Source organism: Mastigoproctus giganteus, chromosome 1, assembly GCF_048544385.1.
Source record: "Mastigoproctus giganteus isolate SK-2022 chromosome 1, ASM4854438v1, whole genome shotgun sequence".
NCBI classification, from domain to species: Eukaryota; Metazoa; Arthropoda; class Arachnida; order Uropygi; family Thelyphonidae; genus Mastigoproctus; species Mastigoproctus giganteus.
Window position 1 is genome coordinate 178,228,044 of NC_143575.1, and position 27,198 is coordinate 178,255,241.

Below are 27,198 nucleotides of genomic sequence, written 5' to 3' on the forward strand. Positions count from 1 at the left end.
AGTGCCACAGGGGAGTGTCTTGGGGCCAGTATTGTATACCCTGTGCACCGCTGACCTCCCAGTTAACGATAACACCCTAGTAGCAACATTTGCTGATGACACAGCAGGACTTGTAAGCGATGAAATCCAATAATTGCAACACAAAGGTTACAAGAACAGCTTAACCAGACACAAGCTTGGCAAAAAAATTGGAGCATGAAAACCAATGAGACGAAATCTACTCATGTTACATTTACAATGAGACAGGAAACATGCCCACCAGTGAAATTAAATGGCCACGCCATACCGCAAGCAGACGATGCCAAGTACCTTGGCATCCATCTAGACAAGACACTTAAATTGGAGAAAACACATTTGTACAAAAAGGAAACAACTTGGGCTAAAGGCTGGCAAGTTGTATTGGCTAATTGTAAGAGTTTCGAAGTTAACATTGGCAAACAAAGTCATACTGAAACCCGTATGGACCTATCGCATCCAGCTTTGGGATACCACCAGCACTTCAAACGTAGAAATTCTACGCTTTCAATCAAAGATGCTGAGAACCATTACCAACTCGCCCTGATATGTCACCAATAAAATGATACATAGAGACCTGAACATGCCAACGGTAAAAGAAGAAATACATAATTATAGTGAGAAATACCAACAACGATTAGAAGTGCATCCAAATTACCTGGCGATGAACCTTTTGGATAACAGCGAAGTTCAGAGAAGACTAAAATGCCGAAGTTCTCAGAAGACTAAACATCCGCTGGACTTGTAGTGCTTAATGTTTTAATTAAACTAATCTATTCAGTGTGAATGCAGTCATCAGTGATTAAGTAAATTGTAAATGAGCATTATAGTAAGTTAAAAAAAATATTTTCTGTCAATGGGTAGGGGCACTAGTGAATGCCTGGATGTTCTTTAGCGGTTCACTCTGGAAATAAGACCACCCCGGGAGTTATAGGTGTGGGTGTTTCCTGAGGTGAGAAAATCATACCTGTTGTCCCCCTTATCTTTCTCTCTTTAATTAGTTAGACGCCCTCCTCTAACATTCTCTTGGATTAGAGGCAGCAGTTTCGCCATTAGAGCGTAGTTCTGTGTAGATCTACCCGTGGTGACAGTAGATATTCTTCTGTTATTTTAATTTCTATTTCATTAATTTCAGTATTAATTAATTCGTTCACTTATTTTTTTGATTATTTCTATTTTCGCATTGGCAACAGCGGTTTCCGAGCAAACAAAAATAGTTGTTGTATTTCAGCAGTAGGTTCACGTGGCAAAAAGTGTTGAAATTAATCTAAATAATGGCGTAATAATTTCACGTACGTTCTTTCTCTTCTTGATAATGAATCATCTTTTCCTTATATGAAATTCGCGGTAGTTAGTTTAAGAACTTTCGCTCCATTATTTTTCACTACTTCTATATTTTGTTTCCTCGGTTTTTTTTTTTTTTTTTTTTTTAAATTAAAAAGAGTTAATTAGCGATCAGTCAATCATGATAGCAGGTCACAAAGTGATGCATGCCAATCTCTGATCCGTGGGTCACTTGCAGCACTCATTGCAGCCCGACAATATTTACAGAGTGCTGCTTCTTCGGAGGTGAATCACCTCCTGTGGGTACCAAGGAAAACGAGGATGGATTCTTGGTATTTAGAACAAAAAGGGCTACATGGGCATGTAGCTGAGAAACATTTAGGGACTGTAAGTGGCTGCTAGTTCGAAAAAGTGAAAACAACACGAATACTGTAAATAAAAATATGCAAAATTTTGGAACAGAGCAAGTGTAACCTCTACCTTTAGCACGAATTCCGTTGGTAGGGATTCAACTAAACCCCTGAAATACAGTAGTTTGTGTCAATATCAAGCCATTCTGAAAACAACTGTCAGGTTTCGTGAATGCTGTTGTTGTGTTTTCACTTTTCGTTCAAGATAATCCTATTATGTTTTTACTTTATTTTATTTTACCCTTGTTTCCTTGTTATAGCGTTTAGGCGCATCAGCGACTTAAGCAATTTGCGCCATACATATTATGTCTGTACATTGCGTGTATTCTGTGGTCGATTTGCCTATAAGCTGGACGAAAAATCAGTTTCTGGGAGAAAAAACCGTGTTACTCTCGCCTGAGACCAACTAACCAGAGGCGTGTTATACCTTCATGAGGCCCAAAGCAAAATGGAATTGGGAGTGGGGCATCAATATTAAATATTGAGTGATAGAGGAACATGGAGAGCTGAACTTAGTTCCGTGATTTTCTGTCACTCAATATTTAATGTTTTTACACTCGTTTTTTATGTTTCTTATACTCGTTCATTTAGGTTTCTTACACTCATTAAAATCAAAAACTGCCGAATTATTCTGCTGCACTTCAGTTCTGATTGGACATTCACTCAAGACTGGTTGATAAGATTGTGGCTACCTTCTCCCCGCTACTGTACCAGCGGTGTATATCTCTTATGCATAAGAGATATATACCTTAAGCATAAGAGATGTGTGCTAAAGCTGCATTTTGATTCGCCATGAGCTGAACGCTAGAACTGGTTGTTCTATGAACCGTGAGTCCGAAGTCTGATTCAGTTATTGTACAGTCGATGTGGCGTTCTATGAACCGCGAGTCCGAAGTCTGATTCAGTTATTGTACAGTCGATGTTATCATTTAGTCTTCTGGAGAACGAGCGTTCGGGCACTATTTTTTTAAGCAACCTCTAATGGCTGGCATTATTAGAGTATAGACAAATTTGGTTTCGTCAGACCACATCAACAGTCCAGTTTTGATGCCTTATAGCCTGTAATGGTTAGTTTTTTTTTGTTTTTTTTTAATGCGCAACTGTTACCATTGGTCTTTTTGGGAGGGATCTTACTCCAGGTATCTGTATTTTGCAATTCTCTTTGCCAGAAATCGGCTGAGGAAGTCATTGATTAACTGTTTCTAGCAGTTCCTGTCTTGTTTGAAATCGTTTCTCGCTTAGTAGACACAATATTCGTCCCCAATCACGATCCTTGGCACGGACTTTCGACCACAAATCTGTTCAGATTTCCAGTTGATTTACATTCACATCATTCCTTAAAAACACTTAGCACACTCTCCTTTTGGAAACAGCAAATTCAGCTACTTCTTTAACAAGATGTCCTTTACACCAGTGCTTCTCAAACTATCTGTGGTGAAGGACCAGTTTATTCTATTTCCAAACCGTCGCCGATCGGTACTTTTTTAAAATACAAATCTCGCGGACTGGTAACGTCCGCGAGATTTGTATTTTAAAATTCGAAAATTGGTCGCGGACTGGTAACATCCGCGACCAATTTCCAACTTGTCGCGGACCACACTGTAAGTAGCACTGCTTTACACCTTCAAAATGCTATCGCACGCTTTTGCGACTAACTAACATTTTCTACGTCCCATCCTTCGTGTTGAAAGCCCTTGCTTCTTCAGTAACAGCTGGTATACCTGTAAACAGAGAAAATGGGTTAACTTTATAATATAATTTCAGTACTTTAGACAAAAAAAAAAAAAGCGCAGAAGATATTCAATCTGTTATATGCTCTAAATATCACATGCCACTAATTTTTTGTCTGATGTCTGCAAAGTACAATAAAAAACATTATTATCCATATCCAGTTATCTACCATAGTTCTATCACTATTGCTTAAAACAACTGATTATTTGGGTTTTACTGTATATACAAATCCATAAGAATTTAAAACTGACAACCGTATTTCGGCTCTGAGTTAAGGAAGAAAATTTAGCTTTCCTTTCGCAAATTACTTCGTGTGCGTTCAATCATAAACAAAACTGTGGTCTATTTCACCAGTACTTTCAATTGAAAATTCTGGACTATGAAATTTCCCTTTTCAAAATGCAACTTTACAGAAAACCAATAGCACAATCAAAATAATCAAAGTAGCTGCATAATATAATCTGAGTCATGTTGGATTATGTAAACTGACATGGTAATCCAATTTAAGAATTTATTAGCGTTTGAAATATATGCAGATCGCTACTTACCCAGTTTTGGTGGAATCAGGGGACAAATTTTTAAGTTCTTTTCGTCATTTTGCGGAAGTAGCCGCGACAACATGTCACCAGAAGCTGTGCTATTTTCAGTTCTAGGCCTGAAGGACGAAACAACAGACATAGGAGTAGTCCTTGAAGTTTCATTGTCAACTTTAAAGGATTCGGTGCTGTTGGAAGACAGTTGTAACTCCCTGACCACACCAGGTCGATGTGCTACCCCTAATACTCGCTGTAAGGAAAAGGAAGAAATCCAGCTAAGACCTGGAGAGACAGTTTTTTGAAGACTTTGGTGCTGTACAAAGACGTTAACGGCATATTGCATCAGCAAGAAGGCTAACACTACGGCTACTGTGACTTTGTAGAAATGGAAACGGCAGAAAGGAAGGAAGGCGTAACAGTGATTAACAACATTCTCCATCGACATGGTGCCGCGGCTTCTGTTATGAATGACGGCTCTTACTACAGACAGCTGCCTCTCCGAAGAGCACTGACAGCCGTGTTTGCTTTCAAGCATGTCACCGTAACAACAGCGTTGGGGGCGGTAGCAGTCAGCACTGCAGATGTCGCTGTAGTTGCTTAACTCCGATTCTCATCGTATCTTTTGTCGATGAAGAATCTGAAATGAAAACATTACTCTCAGAAGAAAACTCAAGACTTATAATCAGCGCTATATATATTTATATAAACACTTACATTACCCCACCCACCTCTCTCCACTCACAGCTGCCAGAAATTAAAAACATCAGTAGTGATTCTCATTTCTGATAATACTTTGTTAAATGCAACAACATAAAGGAATAAGTAAATAAATTAAGAATTAACCAATATACATTGAATACAAAAAATAAAAATGAATATATAAATAAAATAAGGCATCTACACATCAAGACATAATACAAATTCTCATCGTCAGAATGAACAGATATTCTGATGATTTGACAATATTTCTGTCAAATAACTGTTCAACGGGGGGGGGGGGGGGGAATCGCTCCCTGTTAAAATTCAGGGTGATTCTTGTAGTTTGACGGTGCTGAATTCAAATATGGCAACCATATTGCTGTAACATCCACCAATTTTAAGGGAGAAGGGATTAAAGTCAAAAACCAAATTTCTAGTAAAAAAAAAAATTGATATATTTTAAGAAAATGTTACATACAGCACTAAATATTGAAGGTCTATTAACCTTATTCTAAGGTTAATAGGATCATGGACATTGTTACAAAAATGTTTATCTGATGACAAAACACTTATTTTGTCGGTTTTTTTTTTTTTTTTTTGTTTTCTTTTAACCTTTTTATGATCGCCCATTGGTATCTCCCGTACGAGATTCCAACAGTACTCTGCCAATATTCCCAGGTATATTATTTTTCCTTTTGAAAAATAACTTGGTGAAACCTTTCACCGTGCTCAACGGAGACTAAGCCCAAGTTTTCAAGGAAAAAAAAAAAAAAAAAAAAAGCCTAAATAAGAATGTAAAAAATGAAGCTTTAAACGACAAGTTGCATCCCAACTCTCTGCACACTAAAATTAGCTCATCCACAATTTCACTATAATTTTGTGATTTTTTATTGCCTAAAAAGTTCGGGCAGACATTTTCGATTGCCTTCCAGGCTCTTATTTCTGTAGTATTTCCCTTTTTTTTTTTTTTATTGAATTCCTAATATTAGAACAGCAGTTTCATTCAAGGACCCACAAAAATTCCCTCTTTTACCTTGGCCTCACCGATTAGAGGAAACGTTTGCCTCAAACAGGAAAATCCGTCTCCTTTTTTGTCCATCGCTTTCACGGCACCGTGAAAGCGATGGAAACGGCAGAAAGGAAGGAAACCCAAATCTATTTTTATCAAACCTAGCTCGATATGCAATGGGGGTAAACAGATTTTTGACTTATCTACCAAAGGGGAATGTGCTACATTTTCCTGTCCTGGTATCGTTTCTGAACAACAGTCTGGCCATTTTTTTGCTCTGCAGTGGCAATCCTTCGCTCAGCTGTCCCACTCGCATAAAAAAGCAGCAGTATTTAGTATATCCACCTTGCAAAGCTACCACTTTTAGGTTGGCACAGATATTCCATTTGTATTCTTGATAGCACATTTCTGTGCAAAGGAACCTGTAGGTTCTCGTACGTTTCCTTCTTCTGAACTGCATGGGCCAATGGTATAGATGGATACGTATTTCCATTATGGAGTAAAACTGCTTTCAAACTGACCTTGGATGAATCAATGAAAAGTTTCCACTGCTCGGGGACGTGCTCCGATGTAACTCTTTCATTAATTCTTGGACATTGTTACAATAAACCAAAGCACCATCCATGGAGTAACAGATCGTCATGTTCGATTGCCCCTTCCTATAAAAAGACACCTTGACTCCCTTTTCAAGAAGATTCCACTGATAAAGCCGTGATCCTACTAATTGAATCTTCGTTTTTGAGAGGTTCAAATCATTCAATTCTGCCTAATGCGGCTTTGCAATATCAAGAGTTGAAAAGCATGGATCTGTACTCGTTCTGGGTTCTACATCTTCTGGAGACTCTTTTTCCGATCCTGAATCAGAGTCAAGCTGTTGTTGTAATAGGATTTTAGAAACATCGGCAACTAAGGCCATATTGCTCCGTATATACTGTCTGTAAATTGATTGTTTTCTCTGGTCGATTTTCTGTTTGCTGGACAGAAAACCCGAATATCCGGGAAAAAGATCATGCTACCATCGCCTGAAACCAACTTAGCCATGTTGTGAAAAAGGCCCATAAAAATTCCTCACGTCATCTCCACCCGGTGTGGGGAGGGCGGTGATTCTACTAACTGTGCTACCCACGAGGGGTATAGTCAAATCCATAAGTTTCTGGTGGCTTTGGCACTGGCATTGTATCATCGTGAGGAACCGGCTTTAGAGTAGAAGGTATGTTGGGATACTCTATGCTTGGGTTTCCCAGAAAACCATAAATATCGGTCATGAAAAAGTAAGAATCGTTTATGTCGTCTCGAGGTTTCCGCCATATCATCACTGCGACAGCAAAAGGCATCGATTTATGACTACCTCTGAGCCAGCCTGTTAAGGTCTGCGCTGGTGGAAGAATGGGATTTGTTGCCACAGAGTCTTATAGACGCCTTTATATCGAGCATGGTTCACCGCTGTAGGGCGGTGAACCTATTTAGCTGTTGGAGGGAGTCATACGCCGTACTGATGTCATGTGACCATATCGACTTCTGCAATGTGACCTTTTTTGTAATTCTTATAGAAACCCTATAAATGTCCCTTATACCTGTCCGAAGTTCTCGCTGTCTCCCCACCCCACTTCATCCTTATCCCATGGTACACCACATTTTGCCCCGCTTCATCCCAAGACTCGTCCAAGCTGTACGAGTTACACCATGTTTTCTATGTATTCCGTTAATTTTGTCGAGCGGTGTACTGTTGGATAGGTAACTAAACATTTTATACCAATGTCACTTACCTAATGAATAAGACACTAAATGTGACTTTCAATGGCACTTGAAACATTCATCATTATTGGTTATTGTTATTTAATCAAAAACTTTATCAGTTGGAAGTGTTTGTGATAGAGTTTTGTGTTTATATGGCATGCAAGAAAGTTGGAAACATGTTCTATATGAATATTTCTGTTGTTGTTATAATAGTTTTAGGGGCATCACCGACTAAGGCGTATTGCTCAGTGTATACTGTCTGTAAATTGCGTGTATTTTGAGGTCGAATTTCTGTTTGCTGGAAGAAAAACCCGAGTTCCCGTAAAAAAAAAACCATGCCATCCTCGCCTGAGATCAGCTAACTCATCCACGTTGTGAAAAATACTCACACAAATTCCTCATGTCATCGACGGGACTCGAACTCAGGTCTTTTCCACCCGTTGTGGGGAGGACTGTGATCCTACCGTACTACCCATGGGGACATAATAGTTCCTAATTATACAGATTTACGAATACCACTGCAACTTAATTCAGCAAACATTATGCCAGGTTATGAGTATAACCTTATTTCTAATAAGCGGACTTTCCAGCAACTACAGGATTTTGGGACTCTTTGACTATATCTAAATAAATAGGGTCATCGTCATGATTTAATGGCTTTTTCCATGCATTTACTTCATTCCAACTTGCACTCCGGTTTAAATAGCGCTTTTAATGTTGTAATTTTTAATATTAGCTACTGTCTTTTCTCCTCTTGTTAGAATCATAAAAGAAAGTTTTCTTTCATTTGTTTCCTGCTGAATATACAGGGTGTCTCAAAAATATTGGTACACACGTTTAGGGGAGGTAGGTAACATCTAAAGGAAGTGAATCGCATAGGAACCCATAACCGGAAACGTCACCGTAAGTCGGTACAAGGCGCTGTTCATCAGTTCGCGAGAGGGAAAATTTCTGGTTTATTAATTCAAGCAGTAGTCGCCGCACGAAGAGCACATCGATATACGAACTGTGAGCTGGCAGACATGCACCTAGTGTATGGATTACCAGAGGGCCCACACGGTGTGCGCGCACAACATCGTTTCGCAATAAATTTGTGGGCAGGTATGGTCGGTGACTGCTTAGTCGGCCCATACCTGTTACCATCCCGCATGAACTCCGCTAAATATCGGATCTTTCTTGAACAAGTTCTACCAGGGTTACTTGATGATGTTCCAGAAAATGTGAGACGCAACATTTGGTTTCAACATGATGGGGCGCCTGCCCATTATGGAAGGTGTGTTCGTGACCATTTGAACAGGCGTTTTGGGCGTCGATGGATTGGCCATGGTGGACCAGTTGCCTGGCCCCCACGCTCACCTGATTTATCGAGCCTTGATTTCTTTCCGTCGGGGGACCCTCAAATCTATCGTGTATGAATCGCCTGTGAGACGGAAATGGATCTCGTGGCGAGACTCGTCTGCGCTGCTGCTACTGTCAAAGAAACTCCAGGTGTGTTCGACCGTGTCCGCCAATCCATGCAGCGTCGGTGTCACGCATGCATCACGTCTCATGGTGGAACCTTCGAGCATCTGTTGTAACATCATGAAATGCATCCATCTCGTACTCCATTGTTAATATTATGTCAAATAAATGTTTGCCACTAATTACTGTCTTGTGTCATTTCTGCTTCTTGTGCCTCTGCTATTACTTTCTCGTGACGTTTCCGGTTATGGGTTCCGATGCAATTCACATTCCTTTAGATGTTACCTACCTCCCCTAAACGTTTGTACCAATATTTTTGAGACACCCTATATATGGGCGCAACACAGGAGGAGAGATTTCCAGGTTTAAGTTCCTACCAAAGAGACTCGATTAAAACATTAAATCAAAATAAAATAATTTTTTTTTCTTAGGGCAAAGAACCGGTTCTTGACACCCTATTGACAGCTACTCCTGTCTTCACCGAGAAGACACTTGTCATTAACATCATTGCTTGATAAAAATTCATCGGAAGGATGTGCAGTGACGTTATCTTAAGAAAAAATATCATTCCTTTCATTTCCATTTAATTTTGCCGTTCGTTTGAATGATTTTACTTCTACAAAGTGTTTGTAAAACCCTTCTTGAAGAAATTCGAAATTGTATTATTAAATTTTAGTTTAGAAAACATTTGCTTTGCATAAGTAAAATATATACAGGAACAAGTTAGCTAATGTACTACGTTATATTTCAGCCGTGTTAGCAAAAAGTAGTAATTTATTGTTTTTAACAATAAATAAATAAATAAAATAAAAAATCAGCTACTTTTATGCTCGAACTGAGAACATTTTGCTTTTGCGCATCTGCCATATTGCCTTTCAATTCCCACAAGAAGTGCCTGGCAAGTCGGGAGAAACTTTCCGGACAATTGAATAAGAAGATTGATGATGACCTTCGTGGAACTGCCAGTTTTTTTTTTTATCTTCACTACCAGAAGACAATCACATCCATTTTTGTGATGACTAGCACTTTGGATTGACTTTCATTTTGTGCTCTTATCTTCCCCATCTCGTTCAACCAATGTACGGTACAACTAGTACTAACTGGCATCATTACTAATATAGAATAACACTAATAAACTACAATAAATTACTAGTGCTAGTATTAGGTGGTAGTTAACTCTTATCAACCAGTGCACCATTTTGTTTTTTGGAGGCTTGAGTTGGTCGAAACCCCTCCAGAGCAAAGTTTCCGGAATCTCTCCTCCAACCAATGCATGGTACTACTAGTACTAACCGGTACCATTACTAATATAATATAACACTAATAATAGTAATATAATACTAATCCAGTACTCTTGGTTTTTCGGGATAGATGGTAAAAAAAAAAAAAAAAATTCCCGGATAATCGATTTCCCGATTAATCCAAAAATACAGCAAGTCCCCAACATACGTAAGAGATACGTTCCAGTACTTCTTACGTAAGACGTTTTACATAACTCGGGAATAACTAATAAAACATTGCTACTACATCCCTGATATGCCAAAATTACAAAAATCACATAATATCCTCAGAAGAATGACGAAAAATAGTTATATTTTTTTAATTAGTTCAATTAAAAACGTTATCCGGGGACGGCGGTGAGTAGCCGGAGTGGCACATAAGAAAAGAAAACGTAAAAGGAAGAAAAAACGAATGTGAATACTGTAAAAACTGATGTGTTTCGTATTAGGGTTCGGATTTTTATGAGCTTAAAAATGTCAAAACATGATGAAAATATGTCATTAAATTTAACCAAATATGACCTTAAATATGACTAAATAATTTACCTTTATATACCGTATAAATAATATTTACTTTTTTTATTCTTTTAAAGTTGTACAACGATTTGTTATACAAATTTCTAACAAGTAATATAATGAAAATATAACAATTTGCAAGTTTTTTTTTTTAAATATAAACATTAAAATATATATTTTTTAAACATACGAAAACCAAAATGTATAGGCTATGGTACTAGGCTACTACCTTTACCAACTTAAGTATAAGTCATACATATTAAAACTAAATATGCATGAGCATTAAATTTGGAATGTCCATATTATTATTACTATTATTATTAGCTATATGGTGCAAGGAAGCCTGAGGCTTATGCTGCATCAGCCAAAAAAAAAAAAAAAAATCCCGAGTTGCCCTGAGAAAAAGGAGAGAGAAGTAGAAGGGAAGAAAGAAAGAGAAGAATGATGATATCCAGCTCAGGACCCTGGGTGTGCCAAGCCCATACTCGCCAGATGTGAATCCCTGGAAACATCCAAAAATAAAAATTATGATAGATCTATTACCAGTAATCAATTAATTTACTTAAATAAACTAAATGCAGCAAGGCATAATATTTAAGATTCTATATATGATACACCATCAGGCATCTCTCATATTGTGGAGTTATACTTCATAACTGTTTTGCCATCGTTGCATCACTCGGGTACCTACCCACCCACCGAAGAAGGGCCAAATAGCTCTGAAACGGTGCCGTCTGGGTGGTGGTATCCATCTGAGAATAAGTAACATTAGTCTTCTCCTTAGGTGAAGCGTTACTTATTCGAAGTAGTGCAATATCATGGCAACTCGTTGTGAAGGTATTCACAATATGAGATATAACTTAAAACGATGCCGTTTTACCAATATTCTGATTTATTCAGATATAGCTATGTATTTCTGATGCATTTGCACTATATTTATACATTCTATATATGGTAATATCGGTGTAGATATACCATAGATTAAGAACTACGATAGTAGTGTGAAAGGCATCATTTCGTCTGTATCTCATATTGTGCTCTTCCTTCAAAACGAGTTGCCCATGTATTGCACTACCTCCAATAAGTAACGCTTCACTAATAGAGAAGACTATTGTTACTTGTTTTACCACCACCCACCGATGAAAAGTTAACTAGCTTTGAAATGGTGCCGTCTGGGTAGTGGTACTCACTGAGAATAAGTAACAATAGTCTTCTCTATAGTGAAGCGTTACTTATTCGATGTAGTGCAATACATGTGCAACTCGTTGTGAAGGAAGAGCACAATATGAGATACAGACGAAATGCTGCCTTTCACGCTACTATCGTAGTTGTTCTTTAAGAGTTATCTATGGTGTATTTACACCGATATTATATTTATTAATTAATTTCCGTACCTCTTTATTGCACGCGTTGCAATATATTATTTTTCCATCCGTTTAGTATGTGTCTTTGGACTCTTCTTTCACCACAGAAGAAATCCATTTTCTGAAAAGCTCAATTTTGCTCGATTTTGGCTTTATTTGCCAACAGCTGAAGTTTCTTACTGTATAAAATTACGAATAATTCGTTTAACCCAGTATAAGGCGAAATTACTGTAAAGTTTTAAATTATAGCTAAAATGACACTACGTGTCGTTGTGAGTGACTAAAGGGCCAATCAAAATAACTTTGGGATTTAGCCGCTCGTGCCCGCCCCACGCTGGAATGTGAAATGATTAAATGTAAATTCCTACGGTTTTTTAGAAATATATTTTAAATCAATTTGATAAATAATTTGTCGATTATAGTAAGACGAAATATGAAAATTTTATAAGGACAAGTATAAAATATATTTTTTTGAAATTATGACCTAATGTGTAAAATATGATGAAATATTAAATTATAAACACGCTTCTTTACGATCCTCAGATCTTGTAACACGGACACACTAAGTTTCATGCCTTTATGTAAACGAAAAATGAACATAAAAATCCGAACCCTAGTTATTATAGTTGACTTCACTGGTGCCGATCCCTTCACCGTTTCTCGTATTTTGTCTTTGTCCTTTATTATCGTGTTCACCGTTGACACTGACAAATCTGAATTCCGCGCGATACTTGTTAATGTTTGGCCATTTTCATACATCCTTATTAATTTTAATTTTCTGATCCAACTCGATCGCTTTCCTTTTCTTGATAGATTTACTAGTACCGCTGTCACTTATTCTCTTAGTCGGCACCATGATAACAGTCAAAAAATTAAATTTTCTGAAAAGAACTTCACAGGGTTAAGGCGAAAGCTCACTATTATCACCCCATACGAGCTCATATTTTACTGAAACACATTTCTGGAGGTCACTGCCATAAAACAATTTGCACTTTCCAGGTTACTGGGCTTTTCTGTTACTGCAATTCATTATAAACGGGTGGTAAACTCGATCTTATTGCGTTTGCGATAATACCGATAGCTGGAATTCTGTGAGTTTTTAAGTTACAGTAATATAGTGAAATGTGTGTCCCCTTCACTGAAATCTTCAGTAATATAAAAAATATATAAATAACGTAACGTAAGTCTGAAGCTACGTAAGTCGGGGACTTGCTGTATAGAAAAATGTTCAGCAACCTACGTAAAAAGTATGGCGATAGATAAAAAAAACAGCACGCACTACTCGCGTGTCCAATACGGTGCTTTCCTTTATTTTTTACAGTGTCATGTACGGTTTGGTCACCGGCAATATTTCTTTAGTTCTTTAAATCTCTAAAGTTCTTTAGAGATTTAACGGATGGTACATCGTTTTCAAAACTTTTGAATAATTTCAAGTTTCTGTTTAATTGAAAGAACAACTGTTGCGTTTTGCCCATCATTTTCGCGATTTCTAAACAAAAAAAAAATAAAAAAATAAATAATAATAATAAATAAATAAATAAAATAAATAATAATAAAATTTCCGATATCCCTAACATAAATAACGAAACAAAATTTGCCTTTTTTTTTTTTTTTTTTGTGCTGACCGAACACAACAATCGACGAACTAAAACAAACTAAACATTTGGACTCTCTTTTTTTTTTTCTTTTTCTTTTTTTTTTTTTTGAGTGGACGTGAAGACAGTGGGGGTTGCAAGATAATAGGTACACTAATCTCCCAATGACGACTTACCGCTTCTTGTCGCTTATTTACGACTTGCAAAACAATCTGTTTATATCTATTCTAGTTATTACTTGAATTTTATGATTTCTGGTTTTTTTTTTTTTTTTTTTTTTTGGAGTCTTGAAGTGACCTGGTTAATCCGATCCCGGTAAATCTAGAGTCTGCTGTACTTACTAATACTAGGTGGTAGATAACTCTCATCAAACAGTGCAATACCACCACTGCTTATTGGAGGCTTAAAGCGGTGTAACCCAGGTTTAGTCTCTAGAACAAAATTTCTTGCATCTCTTCCCCCAACCCATGTATGGTATTAAGTAGAGATTTTGATACCTTTCGTGTTTCGGGTTTTCATTAAAAAAAAAAAAAAAAAAACGTTTAGCGATATCGAGTTCCCTTAACTTTGAAAAAAAAAAAGAAAGAAACCATGTTGCCCACTGTTTACCATCATCATTTAAAATTTTTCGTTACAATTGCTCCAATGTTCTTGCTCGCTTCACATCTATTTCAAGTGACAAACAGTTATATGGCAGCCCCTTTCTTAGATGACAACTCATTGATGGAAGCATCAAGTGTAAATCCAGTAGTAGGCGACCTGTCAAAACTTGTAGTGCATCAGCATGTTTGTATGTTTGTTATTTGGTTATTAGGAGCATTAGCAACTAGGGCCATATTGATCGGGGATATGTGGTGGTCATTCCCTGACCTTTCCGCATCTTCCATAATTTGGTGGTGACGGGCTCAAACCCCGGTCTAATCAAGAAGTGTGTGCTACGCACTGCTGCTCCTTCCGATCTGGCTACGGAGGCGCCTAGTGCATCAGCAGACACAGTTCGAGAGACCATACACATCTTCTATAGAATAGAAAGTTAAGTTGAAAAGATCTTTCGCACACTGATTTTCTGCTAAGCGGAGCTCAACCATATCTCACAATTAGCAGGAAAATACACTCATAAAATAAGGCCAATGCACCGCTCTTTCCTCGTAATTCGAGATCTCATGCCCACAAACTTTCGAATTTTGTCCGCAATGTTTGCGATAAACGATAGTGTTCCATTGTCTAACGGCCCCAGGGGTTTCTCCCATCTCCGCTTTGTGTACTCTATGTGTCACAGTACTCTGCGAAGGCCAGAGCTTCCAAAAAGTGTAAAGTGTGTGTTAACGTTGTGTAGGTGTAGTGTCACGTTGTTCCTTTGATCATTTAGCCGTTGGGCCCTAGTTCCTCCCCCACTGCCCTTCGTTAGCCGCGTGTAGGCAGGTCAGGCAGATGGATCGCATCGCATACTTACTCCGGCAGACCCTGCCATCCAGTTTTCGAAGATTTCAGTAGCTGCCAACTTCTGAATTTTGAAAACTAAAAGATCGGGCAACTGTAAGCAGGAAATCTGCACCAAATCAGGAGATTTTTGGGCTAAAACAGAGCCTATATATATATATTATTTATTTATATTATTATTATTTTTTTTATTTATACTGTATATAAATAAAAAAAAAAACGCGAGTAAGGTAGAGTATTGGGGTAAGCGCATCTGCCTGTCAATCATTACTCTCTTCCAGATATTTCAGTTTTAACTGACTGAAGACTTGTTCCCCTAGCACGACCCTTGGATTCCTTGTCACTGATTTGAGTAATATGATTTTACTCTTTGTTTTTGAAACTTGCGCCAATTCTGGAGTTCTGATAAAACAAAATTAGAAGGCTCTTATTACCCCAGGGGCTCACATGTGGTGAGTATGGGCTTGGCAAACCCAAGATCCTGAGATAGATATCATCATTCTTCTCTTTCTGGCTTCCTTTGTTATTCCCTTCTACTTCTGACTGACTCTCTCAGGGTAATGCAGGATTTTTTTTTTTTTTTGGCTGGTGCAGGATAAGCCTCAGGCTTCCTTGCACCATATAGCTAATAATAATATGATCGAGAGTCACGCTTCACTAACATAACCAGGTCGTCACCGTATGCTACCTTATTTGCACTGATGTAGTTGCATTTCAGCCAGTCATTTAAGACTAGGTTCCACATCACAGGCCAAAATACGGATTCTTCTGGACATCCCCTATGAACAATTCTGGTAACTGACCCAGAAGCAGACTTAGCAGTGACTTTCTTGTTGTTGAAGTAATCCTTGATTACGCAATAATCTGCGAGAGCATTTAGCCTCGCATAACACCATTAAGACATTTTGCCAATTTGTATCAAACGGTCCCGCAAAATCAGTGAAGATATCTAGACAGTATTTCTTCTGCGATTGCTGCATCATAGTCACTAGCTGCAGCATCTGTTCCCTTGCCTTGAGTGAAACCATATTGTGGATCTGACAGGACACTGTTGTCTAGATATATCTCATTATTCTGACAGATACACGTTCATACACTTTCCCCAATTTGCTCAGCAATGTTATTGGATGGTATAAATCCACCAATTCTGGAGGCTTTGATGACGATTTCAAAATTAATTTCAACAATGCCTCTTTCCAAACATCCGGGAAAATCCCATCTCTCAAGCAAGCATTAAGCGTGGCAACACACGAAAACTTCTTTTAATAACCTTACCTGCAGAAACAGATTGTACAAGTCAAAATGGTTTGTTTGTTTGTTTGTTTGTTTGGTTTTTAGGAGCATTAGCAACTAAGGCCATATTGCTCCGGGATATGCGGTGGTCATTCCCTGACCTTTCCGCATCCTCCGTATTTGGCGGTGACGGGCAGGTCAAAATGGATGGGAGATACTTTTTTCCCTCTCAGCCAATGTATTTAATTGAGGTTTATACGAATACACCTGATCAATACGAGTTCGAACTATTAATGCTTCTTGCTGGCTTTTAAGCATTGCTTTTATAGAAAACTAGCAACTTTCCCTACACATTTTAATTCCCCCAAACGTGAGGAGTGTGAAACGATAGGGAAAAAAAAAAAAAAAAAAGAATACCCTTTTGATATTAATGCCGATCAAGTTCATAATTGTCTGTTTCAGACAATGGATATTCTAAAAGAGTGGTTTCTGTAACAGATGGAACTGTCAGACAGTTGAACATTTACCAAGGGTCACGTCTGCCTCTAATTCAGGGGTTTGTTTCCATTTCACTGCTTCACTAAATCACTGTTAAAGTCATTAACATAAATATACTCCTATATTTAGACATTTTCATATAATTACAGTAAATGCTTAAGATCTTTTCCATCTTGACCAACAGATCAAAAACAGAGCAGGCTAATAATCTATATCATTTATGATTAATCGCTTAGGCACCTTACAAGGTAGCTGTTAAGCAACATGTTCCATTATGGCAGTAATGGTGCATGATTACTGCAAATCGTCCATCACTGAATTGTTTCATCGAGAAAAAAACACGGTAAATTTGTTCTGTTCTGTGACCCCATTAATACATAATAACGGTACATTTTCCTTCGCTATAATTCTTTCGTGGTGCCTCTAACAGGATTTTTTTCATAAAAATTTTGGAGTATAGTTAATAAATGGGCGATTGGCACTAATTTGACATACCTAAATTTCATCAGAAATTTTCATATATTGAAGTTAAAACTATTCTGATAATTTGATTAACTGCACTCGAATCAGAGGGGCATTTATAAAACTGTGGGTCCTAGACCAATATCGCAATAAATCCCCCCCCCCCCCCGATTCTCTCTGTGGGGGAGGAAATTTTCAAATAATAATAGCCGAAACATAAGTTGAGACTTTACTTTTTATTCTTCATGTAGTTCATAATTTATGCGTGTCTAATTTCAAAGGTAATATAATTATATACTATAATTATTATTTAATTACTCACCGCTAACCTCTACTGTTTTCTCGGCTGTGTTGTCATGGGCCTCCCTGATAAACTAAGGGTCTGATTTTTCCAGACCTGAATAAAATCTGACTAAACTGAATCGCCATTATCTGGATGGTTCAACCGTGCCGCAATTCAAGAAGTGCGACAAACTTGTTTAATTTCCATGCGGCTTTAAACTCTCATTTCTGTTTCTATTAATTCTTTTCTTGGTGCGAGTCTGATCATGTTCTTAAGATGGTTATAAACAAAAGACACTATGTAATAGCTGCCAACTTCTGAATTTTGAACAATTCGAGCTGGGCAACTGTAAGCAGGATATTTCTGTACCAAAGCAGGAGATTTTTGGGCTAAAACAGAAGGTAAACAGGAAATCCACTTTGGGAATGATAAATTTCACTGACAACAACACATGCATTTTATATTAAAATACAGCCATAGAACTCATTACCAGTATGGTACGCTTTTAAACGTTAGTCTGTTTCGGATTTTTCTTCTGTTACGTATCAACTGATTATGACTGCTTCAAAAAAGATACTGTTTCAGATTTCATCCTCTTGAGAAATGTTGAGTCAAAGTTTGTTTATAACAATGGCTCTGCAGTCTATATTATTGGCTGTAAAGAGCATTTCCAAATAGTCACAAGAAAGAGAGAGAGAGTCTGAACTTCTGTGTGTGTTTTCACTTGGCTGAATATTCTCTCCCTCTCATTTAGCATGCTAGAGGAATTATGAGAAAATGTTAAAATTAAATGTACATTTAATCATTGAATTTCTTTTTTACATGCAAATTCTATGGCAAAAAGAAATAACTGTCAGATTTCTATTTCTGCCTCGACAATTTTTTTTAACAATCCCAAATACATTTCATAAAAATCAATCCACTGGGAGTCTCTCTGTTATATGCGGATGAACATGGTGAAAACAATGGACACGTTCGCAAGTACACTGAAAGGATAGAATTCATGGGATACCTGGTTCCTGGGCAACGCTACGCTGTCACCCCTCTCGCTGTGGACGAACCCACCGCTTGGCAGGTATATAGGTACACTGCATTCACGTAGACCAGGGGTCCCCAGCAGGTCTTATCCGGTCCGCGGATATTTCAATTTGATCGGAAAAATTAATCTTTATATTAGATCACAATAAAATTTATGCAAAACACATTTTACAGAATATTTTAATATTCGTCGGTTGATTAATAGTGTTGACGCCTCTGTGTCGTCAGCTTAATCTTGTTAGATATTAATTCTGTTATTTCCACTCAAAGCTATTCTGTGAAACACAGTTAAAATAATCCGTTAACCTTGACCTTGTCATTAAATAGCAATAGGCGTTAAGATTTCCTAATCCCTTCCCAGCCTGCACACCAATCCTGATGTACAGAGCATGGGAGCAAAGGTTACCATAGGCTTCCACTACAGAATAATCCCGGATCTAGGATAAAACCTGGCACCAGCGGCATTGTCTGATGATTGGTATCGGTAAGATTCTGAACCAGTCTGCACACGAACCCTGATGTTTAGAGTATGAGAGCAAAGGTCACCCATGGCTTATACTAGACAAGAACCCCGGAACCTGGATAAAAAAAAAAAAAAATGACACTATTCTTTTGGTTAATGGAGTTAATCCCTCTGCTATAACTTAACTGCTGGCAGCCTGTACACAAAATTTCTAGTAGCACTGGCAAGAGGAGACTGTCGGCAGGTATGAATTTAATCTCTTTGCATTACCTCAGATTTCCTGTTTTCTGTTGTAACAGCAATTCAAAACTTAATCGTCTAGAATCGTAATATTGGTAACTACAATAATTGTATTACTGGTAATTGTAACTGCAATATCCTAAAATATTCAAATTTATAGCTCTTTCTGTTCTCCCCACAGTCCGATGATGGGTATCGGAAAAAAAATCAGAAATGTCACTTTATTACACTACAGTATATTATAATTAATAATATAGTTTTATATTATAATAATGTTGTTTATTAGGCAAACAGCATAATAAACTATATTATTAATTTCACGTGATATAAGAGTGACGGGAGCAAAGGTCACCGATGCAATTGATGGAATTCAATATTCACGAATATATATATATATATATATATATATATTTTTTTTTTTTTTTTTTTTTTATTCCAGTGATTTTTTTCTTTGCCGAAAAAAAGAAAAGTTGATGCTGAGTGTCGCGTTTTTAATGAGCGGTGGCCTACTGATTACTTTTTTGTATTGCTCAATGATATTTGCACGTGTCTTATTTGCAATGAAGCCTTGTCGGTGTTCAAAGATAATGTGAAACGTCACTACACCACAAAACATGCCTCAAATTACGATAAATTTCAAGGAGCATTGCGGCAGAAAAAACTCCAAGAACTAATCAAAACTTTTCAAAGTCAACAACAGAAGATTAGAACTTTTACTCATCAAAACTTTATCTGCAGTTAGAGCTAGTTTTCAAACCTCCCAAATCATTGGCGAAAAAGGAAGGGCCTTTACGGATGGAGAATTTGTAAAACGAATTTATTTGGCAATTGCAGAAGAAGTGTCCTGAGAAAGTAAAGAATTTTGCCTTTGTAAGTTTACCTTCATCAACTGTAACGAAAAAAAATTGCAGATTTAGGAGCCGATGTTCAAAATCAACTCGTAGAAAAAGTTCGTGAATTCACACATTTTTCAATAGCAATTGATGAGAGTGAAGATACAAGCCATACAGTTCAATTACTAATCTATATCCGAGGTGTAAATGAAAATTTTGCAGTCACTGAAGAGCTAGTTGTATTAAAAAGCTTGAAAGATACAACGCGTGAAAATATATTTTTGAGTGTCAGAAGCAATTGACGGCCTCAAATTGAACTGGGATTTGCTATCAGCAGCAACGACGGATGGAGCTAAAAATATGGTCGGTACTAAAATTGGGTTCATGGGCCAGCTTCATAAATATCTTGACAGTAAAAAATATTAAAAAAATAATGCAATTCATTGTATAATTCACCAGCAGTCTTTGTTCGGAAAATATTTGGGAGTAGATCCAGTTGAATTTTATTCGCAAGACTGGTCTGAATCATCGGCAATCCAAAATTTTTTTGCAACTATTGAGGCTGAATACAATGATTTGCTGTAAAACACTAAAGTACGATGGTTGAGTCCCGTTGAAGCGATTTTTTGAACTTAGGACCAAAACAGATCTATTTATGAACGAAAAATTGAAACCTGTTCCGGAACTGTCAGATCTCAAATGGTTGTGGAACCTTGCCTTTTTAACAGATATATGTGAACACTGAATTTTCTTAATATGAAACTACAAGGAGGAGACAAACTTATCAATGAATCGTATTATAATGTAAAAGATTTGAAACAAAACTGGAGGTAATTAAATGTCAACTACTTCGGAATAATTTTTCACATTTTCCATGTTGCAATAATTTATCAAAAAATATGCCTAGTTGTAATTTTTCCACTGAAAATTTTGTTCAAAACGTTAGTTTGTTGCAGGAAAATTTTGCGGCTAGATTTTCTGATTTCAAAAATAATTGAAAGGTGCTTGAACTTTTTCAAAATCCGTTTGACGTACCCGTCAACGATGTCGTTGAGAATTTACAATTAGAGTTGGTAGATCTTCAATCTAATGAAGCACTGAAGACAATATTTAAAAATGAAAATCTAATTCAATTTTATTCAACATTATCTGAGTCAGATAATCCAAAAATTAAAAATTTTGCAAGGTTACATCAATTTTTGGAAGTACATGTATATGTGAGCAGACCTTTTCAAAAATGAAATATGTAAAATCAAAAATACAATCACGTCTAACTGACCCGCATTTACGAGTATATGACTTTTTAAGAACTGGAAACCCGATATTATGAAACTTAGTCGCACTCTACAACCACATTCATCGCATTAATTATAATTTTGTTGTATTTCTAACTGTATTTTTGTGATTAGTACAATAAATAAGTAATAATTAAAATTTGATATAAACAAACTGGTATATTACATATCCATCGATTTATTTTTGAATCTGCAGATAGGTATAAATTTTGTTTCTCTGCATAACTTTAATGTTGTGAGTGTAGTTTTCATTAATTAGGAATTTTCTCCGGCCCGCAATACATTCCAGAAATTTATACGTGACCCGATTCTCTAAAAAATTGAGAACCGCTAACGTAGACGGTAATTCGATCAGTATGGATAAACGTTGTGAGTTAACAGAGTTTTAAAGAGGGATGGTGGTGGGTGCCCGATGCATGGGTCACTCTATCACGGAGGAGGTACAGAAAGTGCGCTATTCCCGTTCGACAGTATCAAGAGTGTATCGGGAATACGCTGGAATAACATCCTATCTTGGACAGCGTTGTGGGCGGAGAAAAGTGGTGGATGAATGTGGCCGTCGACGTCTGTCTCGCATTGTTTCAGCCAACCGGAGAGTGACAGTGACACAAATCACCGCAGACTTCAATGAGGGAGGTGCCAGAAACGTCTCCACCAAGATCATCAGGCGATCATTAGCTGCAATAGGTTATGGGAGCCGCCGACCTACCAGAGTCCCACTGCTAACACCACGACACAGGACTCTATGCTTGGGCGAAAGAACATCGGCACTGGACCTTGGACGATTGGAGACGGGTCTCCTGGTCCGATGAGTCCCGTTTCCAGTTATTTCGAGCGGACGGGAGGGTGCGTATCTGGCGGAAACCGCACGAAGCTATGCACTCGTTATGTCAACAAGGAACTGTTCAGGTAGGTGGACGGTCGGTAATGATCTGGGGCCTATTGAACTGGCACACGTTGGGACCTCTGGTATGTTCATATGCATCTTTGAACCGTCCAGGTTTGTTTGTTTGTTATTTGATTTTTAGGAGCATTAGCAACTAAGGCTATATTGCTCCGGGAATATGCGGTGGTCATTCCCTTGACCTTTCCGCATCCTCCGTATTTGGTGGTGACGAGCTCGAACCCCGGTCTAATCAAGAAGCGTGTGCTACGCACTGCTGCTCCTTTCCACCTGGCACCGCCCAGGTTACGTGTCCATCTTTGCAGATCATCTGCATCCTTTCATGGCCATCGTGCACTCACAGGGCAATGGACTATTCCAGCAGAACAATGTGCCTCCCACAGAGCCGTGGTGACTAGAACATGGTTCGAAGACCATTCCGCAGATTTTACCATCGCGGAATGGCTTCCCCGTGGAGCATCTTTGGGATGCTGTGGAAACGTCCGTTCGAGCTTTGGATCCTCCACCCAGGAATGCGACGGAATTATGGACAGCGGTGCAGCAAGCATGGATGGAACGCTTTCGCGAACTAGTGAACCCTGCCTCGCCATGTGACTGCCCTTATTCAGGCGAAAGATGGGCCTATCCGTTACTAGGTAGATATCCCATAATTTCTGTCCACTCAGTGTATATATACAGGCAAACCCGCCTAAAAATCACTTTTATATGCAGTGCACAAAGCAAACGTGTTACTTTTTTTTTTTTTTTTTTCCAGATTTTACCGTACAAGTATCTTCTGAAATTTTATGTTGTATTTCTGTGGCACCTTACATAAGTACGATGAAACGCTGCGATCACAAGCGATAGAATAAAACGCTGCTTCCAGCGTTTCAACTTCCACATACATCATGTGTAGACCAGCACACCCGATTGCCATATCTTAAGAAAATAAGCAAAAACTATCAGATTTTTTTTTTTTAATTCCGAATTAAACGTAATCCCCCCCCCCGCGAAAAAGGAAAAAAAAATTGTTACGACGACGAAACAGAGAAAGGTTCAAAAAGACGTTTTAAGAAAATAAGCAAAAACTATCAGATTTTATTTTTTTTTTAAATTCCGAATTAAACGTAATCGCCCCCCGCGAAAAAGGGGAAAAAATTGTTACAACGACGAAACAGAGAAAGGTTCAAAAAGACGATTCTCTCGTAAATTCAGAGAGTTGGCAGCTATGCATATGTATACACATTGGCTGTCTTTGGGTAAATGTTAACTATAGTAGAATAGTGGCAACTTCTGACAAGTCTGTTTGAAGGAAATAGAAGGGGTGAGAAAAGCCCAATAAGTAGTTTTGAATGTTATTAAACGAAAGGTACAATCAACCACTAGTGAGTGCACTGACTGGTGTCCAAATCCAAAGTTCAAGATCAAAATGAATCTCCACAAGGAAAGGAAACGAACTTGGCATTTTAAAAATTTCTCTTGCTGAAACTATTTGCGAGGTAATATTCAGCCAGGTGAGGGAAAAGAAAGTGGGGGGGGGAGAGAACGAACTTTAGATCTCTTTCTGACGAAACTTTGAAAATAGTCTTGATAGCCAAGTTTACACACTGCAAAATTAGCAAGAGTATCTTCTTTAGCGTAATCACATTCTGTTGGTATCTAACAAACAGGTTTCAAACAAACGATCCCGGGTGAGCTAATAAATAACCTCATAGCTAAGCTATAGTAAGTTAAAATGCGCATGTAATTGCCGAAATTTAATTTCAAGTCCAAGTATGGATTTTAAAAATCTTTTGGTTTCCTTCTGCTTACAATTACCAAAGCTTCAGCTTGTCGAAAGACAATATGTAAATGATAAATATAGGGTTTTATTTAAATTGGTCTTTCCCCTCCTCCTTTCATTTAGTGTTTCTCACGAATCTTTGCTAAACACCGACTGTAGTAAATACTGCAACGAGATTCAGCAACCTTATCTAACACAAATTTGAGTAGATAGTCGTGACTGAATATGCACCCCTCCCCGCAAACAGCAACATAGATAAAGAAACCGAATAAATTCCATTAAAGCATCTCGTTATACAAAGTGAAGTAGGACGCATACACAAAATATCATCTAGAGTGAATCCAAAGCGATGCTCAGTGTAGGTTAATTATTTCTAATGTCGCCAGATTAAATATAGAAAAAAATTCTAGAAATGATGCACGTTAACAACTAGGGGCTCTTAGCACAATCCACCAAACAATTCAATCTACTTTGTCCGATCATCGATCGCTTAAGTTAATAGCACTGGGTTATTCTTGGCAACTGCTTTTATATGTACACTACAATGTCATTCTCACAAATTATCTGAAGTAACTGATTCATCTATCTGACTGCTCTCTCATTTCATTAGCAGGTGTATTGGGTAAGTGCAGATTCCCAATTTAGATAAGATAAGGCTGGGGGGGGGGGGCGAGAATACGTTACCTCGCTCAACTTGACAAAATCGAAATTAAAAAGTACAATAAAATAAAATCTCACTAGTTAAGGATAGAGGGTCCATATTATACGATATAATTACATGTATATATTATTTAAATTAGTTTATATACACAGTATATATATAAAATTTATTTGCATTAACCAGAAATGTACGTTAATTCAGATACAGTATTAGAATACAAATATGACAAAAAGAAAAGACATTTCATGAAAATGTTTATATTCAATACAAAACTGAATGCACAGGTTTAAAATTAACTAGAGTACGAATAAATATGATTATAAAACAAATTTTAATTAATGTGTTAAAAGTTAATAACATTGCCCAGCATGGTGTTTGTAAACTAATAGTTGTTTTTAACTCAGAAATTCAGATATGTTATTCCTCCCCCACCCATCACATACTGTTTTTTTTTTTTTTTTTTTTCGCAAATCACTTAAGTTGATGCCATTGAATGTATTAAATTAGCAGTAAATGTAGAGAATTTGTAAAATAAATCTTCACATGATGGCAACACTTGCAGTGAACATCCAACAGGTGAACATTTAGTCACTTGTTTCATGACCATAAGAGCACCATGCAGCAACGTTTCAAATTATATATTATTTAAATTAGTTTATATACACAGTATATATAAAAAAGTTTTTCAACGTTTCAATTTCAAATTAACGAGAGCACCATTCGTGCTCTAGTTAATGAAATCTGTGCATTCAGTTTTGTATTGAATATAAACATTTTCATGAAATGTCTTTTTTCTTTTTGTCATATTTGTATGTGAGCGCAGTTTAATTTGAGGTTATCGTGTTGAAAAAAAAAGTGAGTAAAATGTCTTCAAACAAGTTTTTGAACAATCCGAACTTATTTTGTTATATATGTGGAAATTATGTAGTACTCAAGTAAAGACAAGATATTACAGAATTTGTAAAAAATGTGTACTGCGCTTATTTTGGAACGAAACTCGGTGACTAAGATAAACAATGGGCTTCACAAAGTTTACTAAACCTGTGTTGAAGCATTGAGACTGTGGGAAAAGATTACGCTATTTGCAGTTCCTATAATACGGTTTGTTTGTTTGTTTGTTATTTGGTTTTTAGAAGCATTAGCAACTAAGGCCATATTACTCCGGGGATATGCGGTGGTCATTCCCTGACCTTTCCGCATCCTCCGTATTTGGTGGTGACGGGCTCGAACCCGGGTCTAATCAAGAAGCGTGTGCTACGCACTACTGCTCCTTCCCACCTGGCTAGGGAGACGCCTTCTATAATATGGCGAGAGCCTCCAAACCACTGTGGTGACTATTACTTTTGCTTAGTTAATGCAGAGGGATACAATGCAAAGAGTAAGAAGGATGTTATGTATCCTAATATTCCATCTGCCATTAGACCAGTCCCACACGGAGATAACCTGCCGATTCTATTCGATCCGCTTATATTGGAGAATGCAGCAGCAGAGAGTACTGAAAGTGAAACCTCTGAATATAAACATGCAATCTACACGCATGAAGACATTGAGTCAACTGTTTTCACAAAAGGAACTCAATGATCTGGTAAGAGATTTAAATTTATCAAAGGAATCGGCAGAATTCTTTGGTTCTAGACTTAAAACAAAAAATCTTCATCTTCTAGCATACAGCAGGTTTTTCTCGTGGTACAGATACAGAGTTCTGAGAACTTTTCTGAGGACGATTCTATGGGTTTTTTTTTTTTTTTGTTTGTTTGTTTTTTTTTTTTTTTTGCAGTAATATAAATGACTTAATGAACTACTCAGGAATTAGTTATAATCCTACACAGTGGAGACTTTTTAGTGGCTCATCAAAGAGGAGTCTAAAAGGTGTGTTGCTCCGCAATGGAAATAAATATGGGTCAATTCCAGTAGCTCACTCTGCGCACTTGAAAGAAACATACAAGAAATTTAAGTTGTTGACAAATATTAAGTATGAAGAACATGGTTGGTTGGTCAGTGCTGACTTTAAAGTAATAGGCATGTTACTTGGATAGCAATCTGACTACACAAAAATGCCTTGATTTTTGTGTGAGAGGGACAGTCAGGCATGGAATAAACACTGTGATTGCCTGGATCAAAGAACATAGTTGATAAACCACTGGGAGACCCCAAGACTGTCCTCCGTTCACCCTTGCACACCAAACTGGGTTTGATGAAACAGAAAGCTTTACCACAGGAAGATTCCTGCTTCAACAACCTTTGTAATAAATTCCCATCGATCACCCAAAGGAAGCCAAAATAAGGTATTTTTGTTGGCACAGGTTGAAATTCCATACAGTACACCTTAGAGTAGGGCGGGTTTGCACTTAAAGTATTGTTTTTCTGCCACAATTACGCCTTTGAGATGGATGCTTTTGAGAAACCAGCTACTTTTCATTCGTTTCTTGAATCATAAATCCTGCTAAAC

The 27,198-nt window shown here is 37.5% G+C and overlaps 1 protein-coding gene across 3 annotated transcripts in view; it reads right to left on the bottom strand.

The window, feature by feature from the left end:
• LOC150091327 (beta-1,4-N-acetylgalactosaminyltransferase bre-4-like) overlaps nt 1-27,198 on the bottom strand; it is a 334,677-nt gene that overhangs the window by 111,514 nt on the left and 195,965 nt on the right. For all 3 annotated transcript variants that reach the window (XM_090383216.1, XM_090383209.1, XM_090383223.1), the window contains one exon: nt 3,989-4,613. In XM_090383216.1, the coding sequence (XP_090239342.1) occupies nt 3,989-4,511 (523 nt within the window). In that variant the 5' untranslated portion in view covers nt 4,512-4,613. The remainder of the gene's footprint in view (nt 1-3,988; nt 4,614-27,198) is intronic.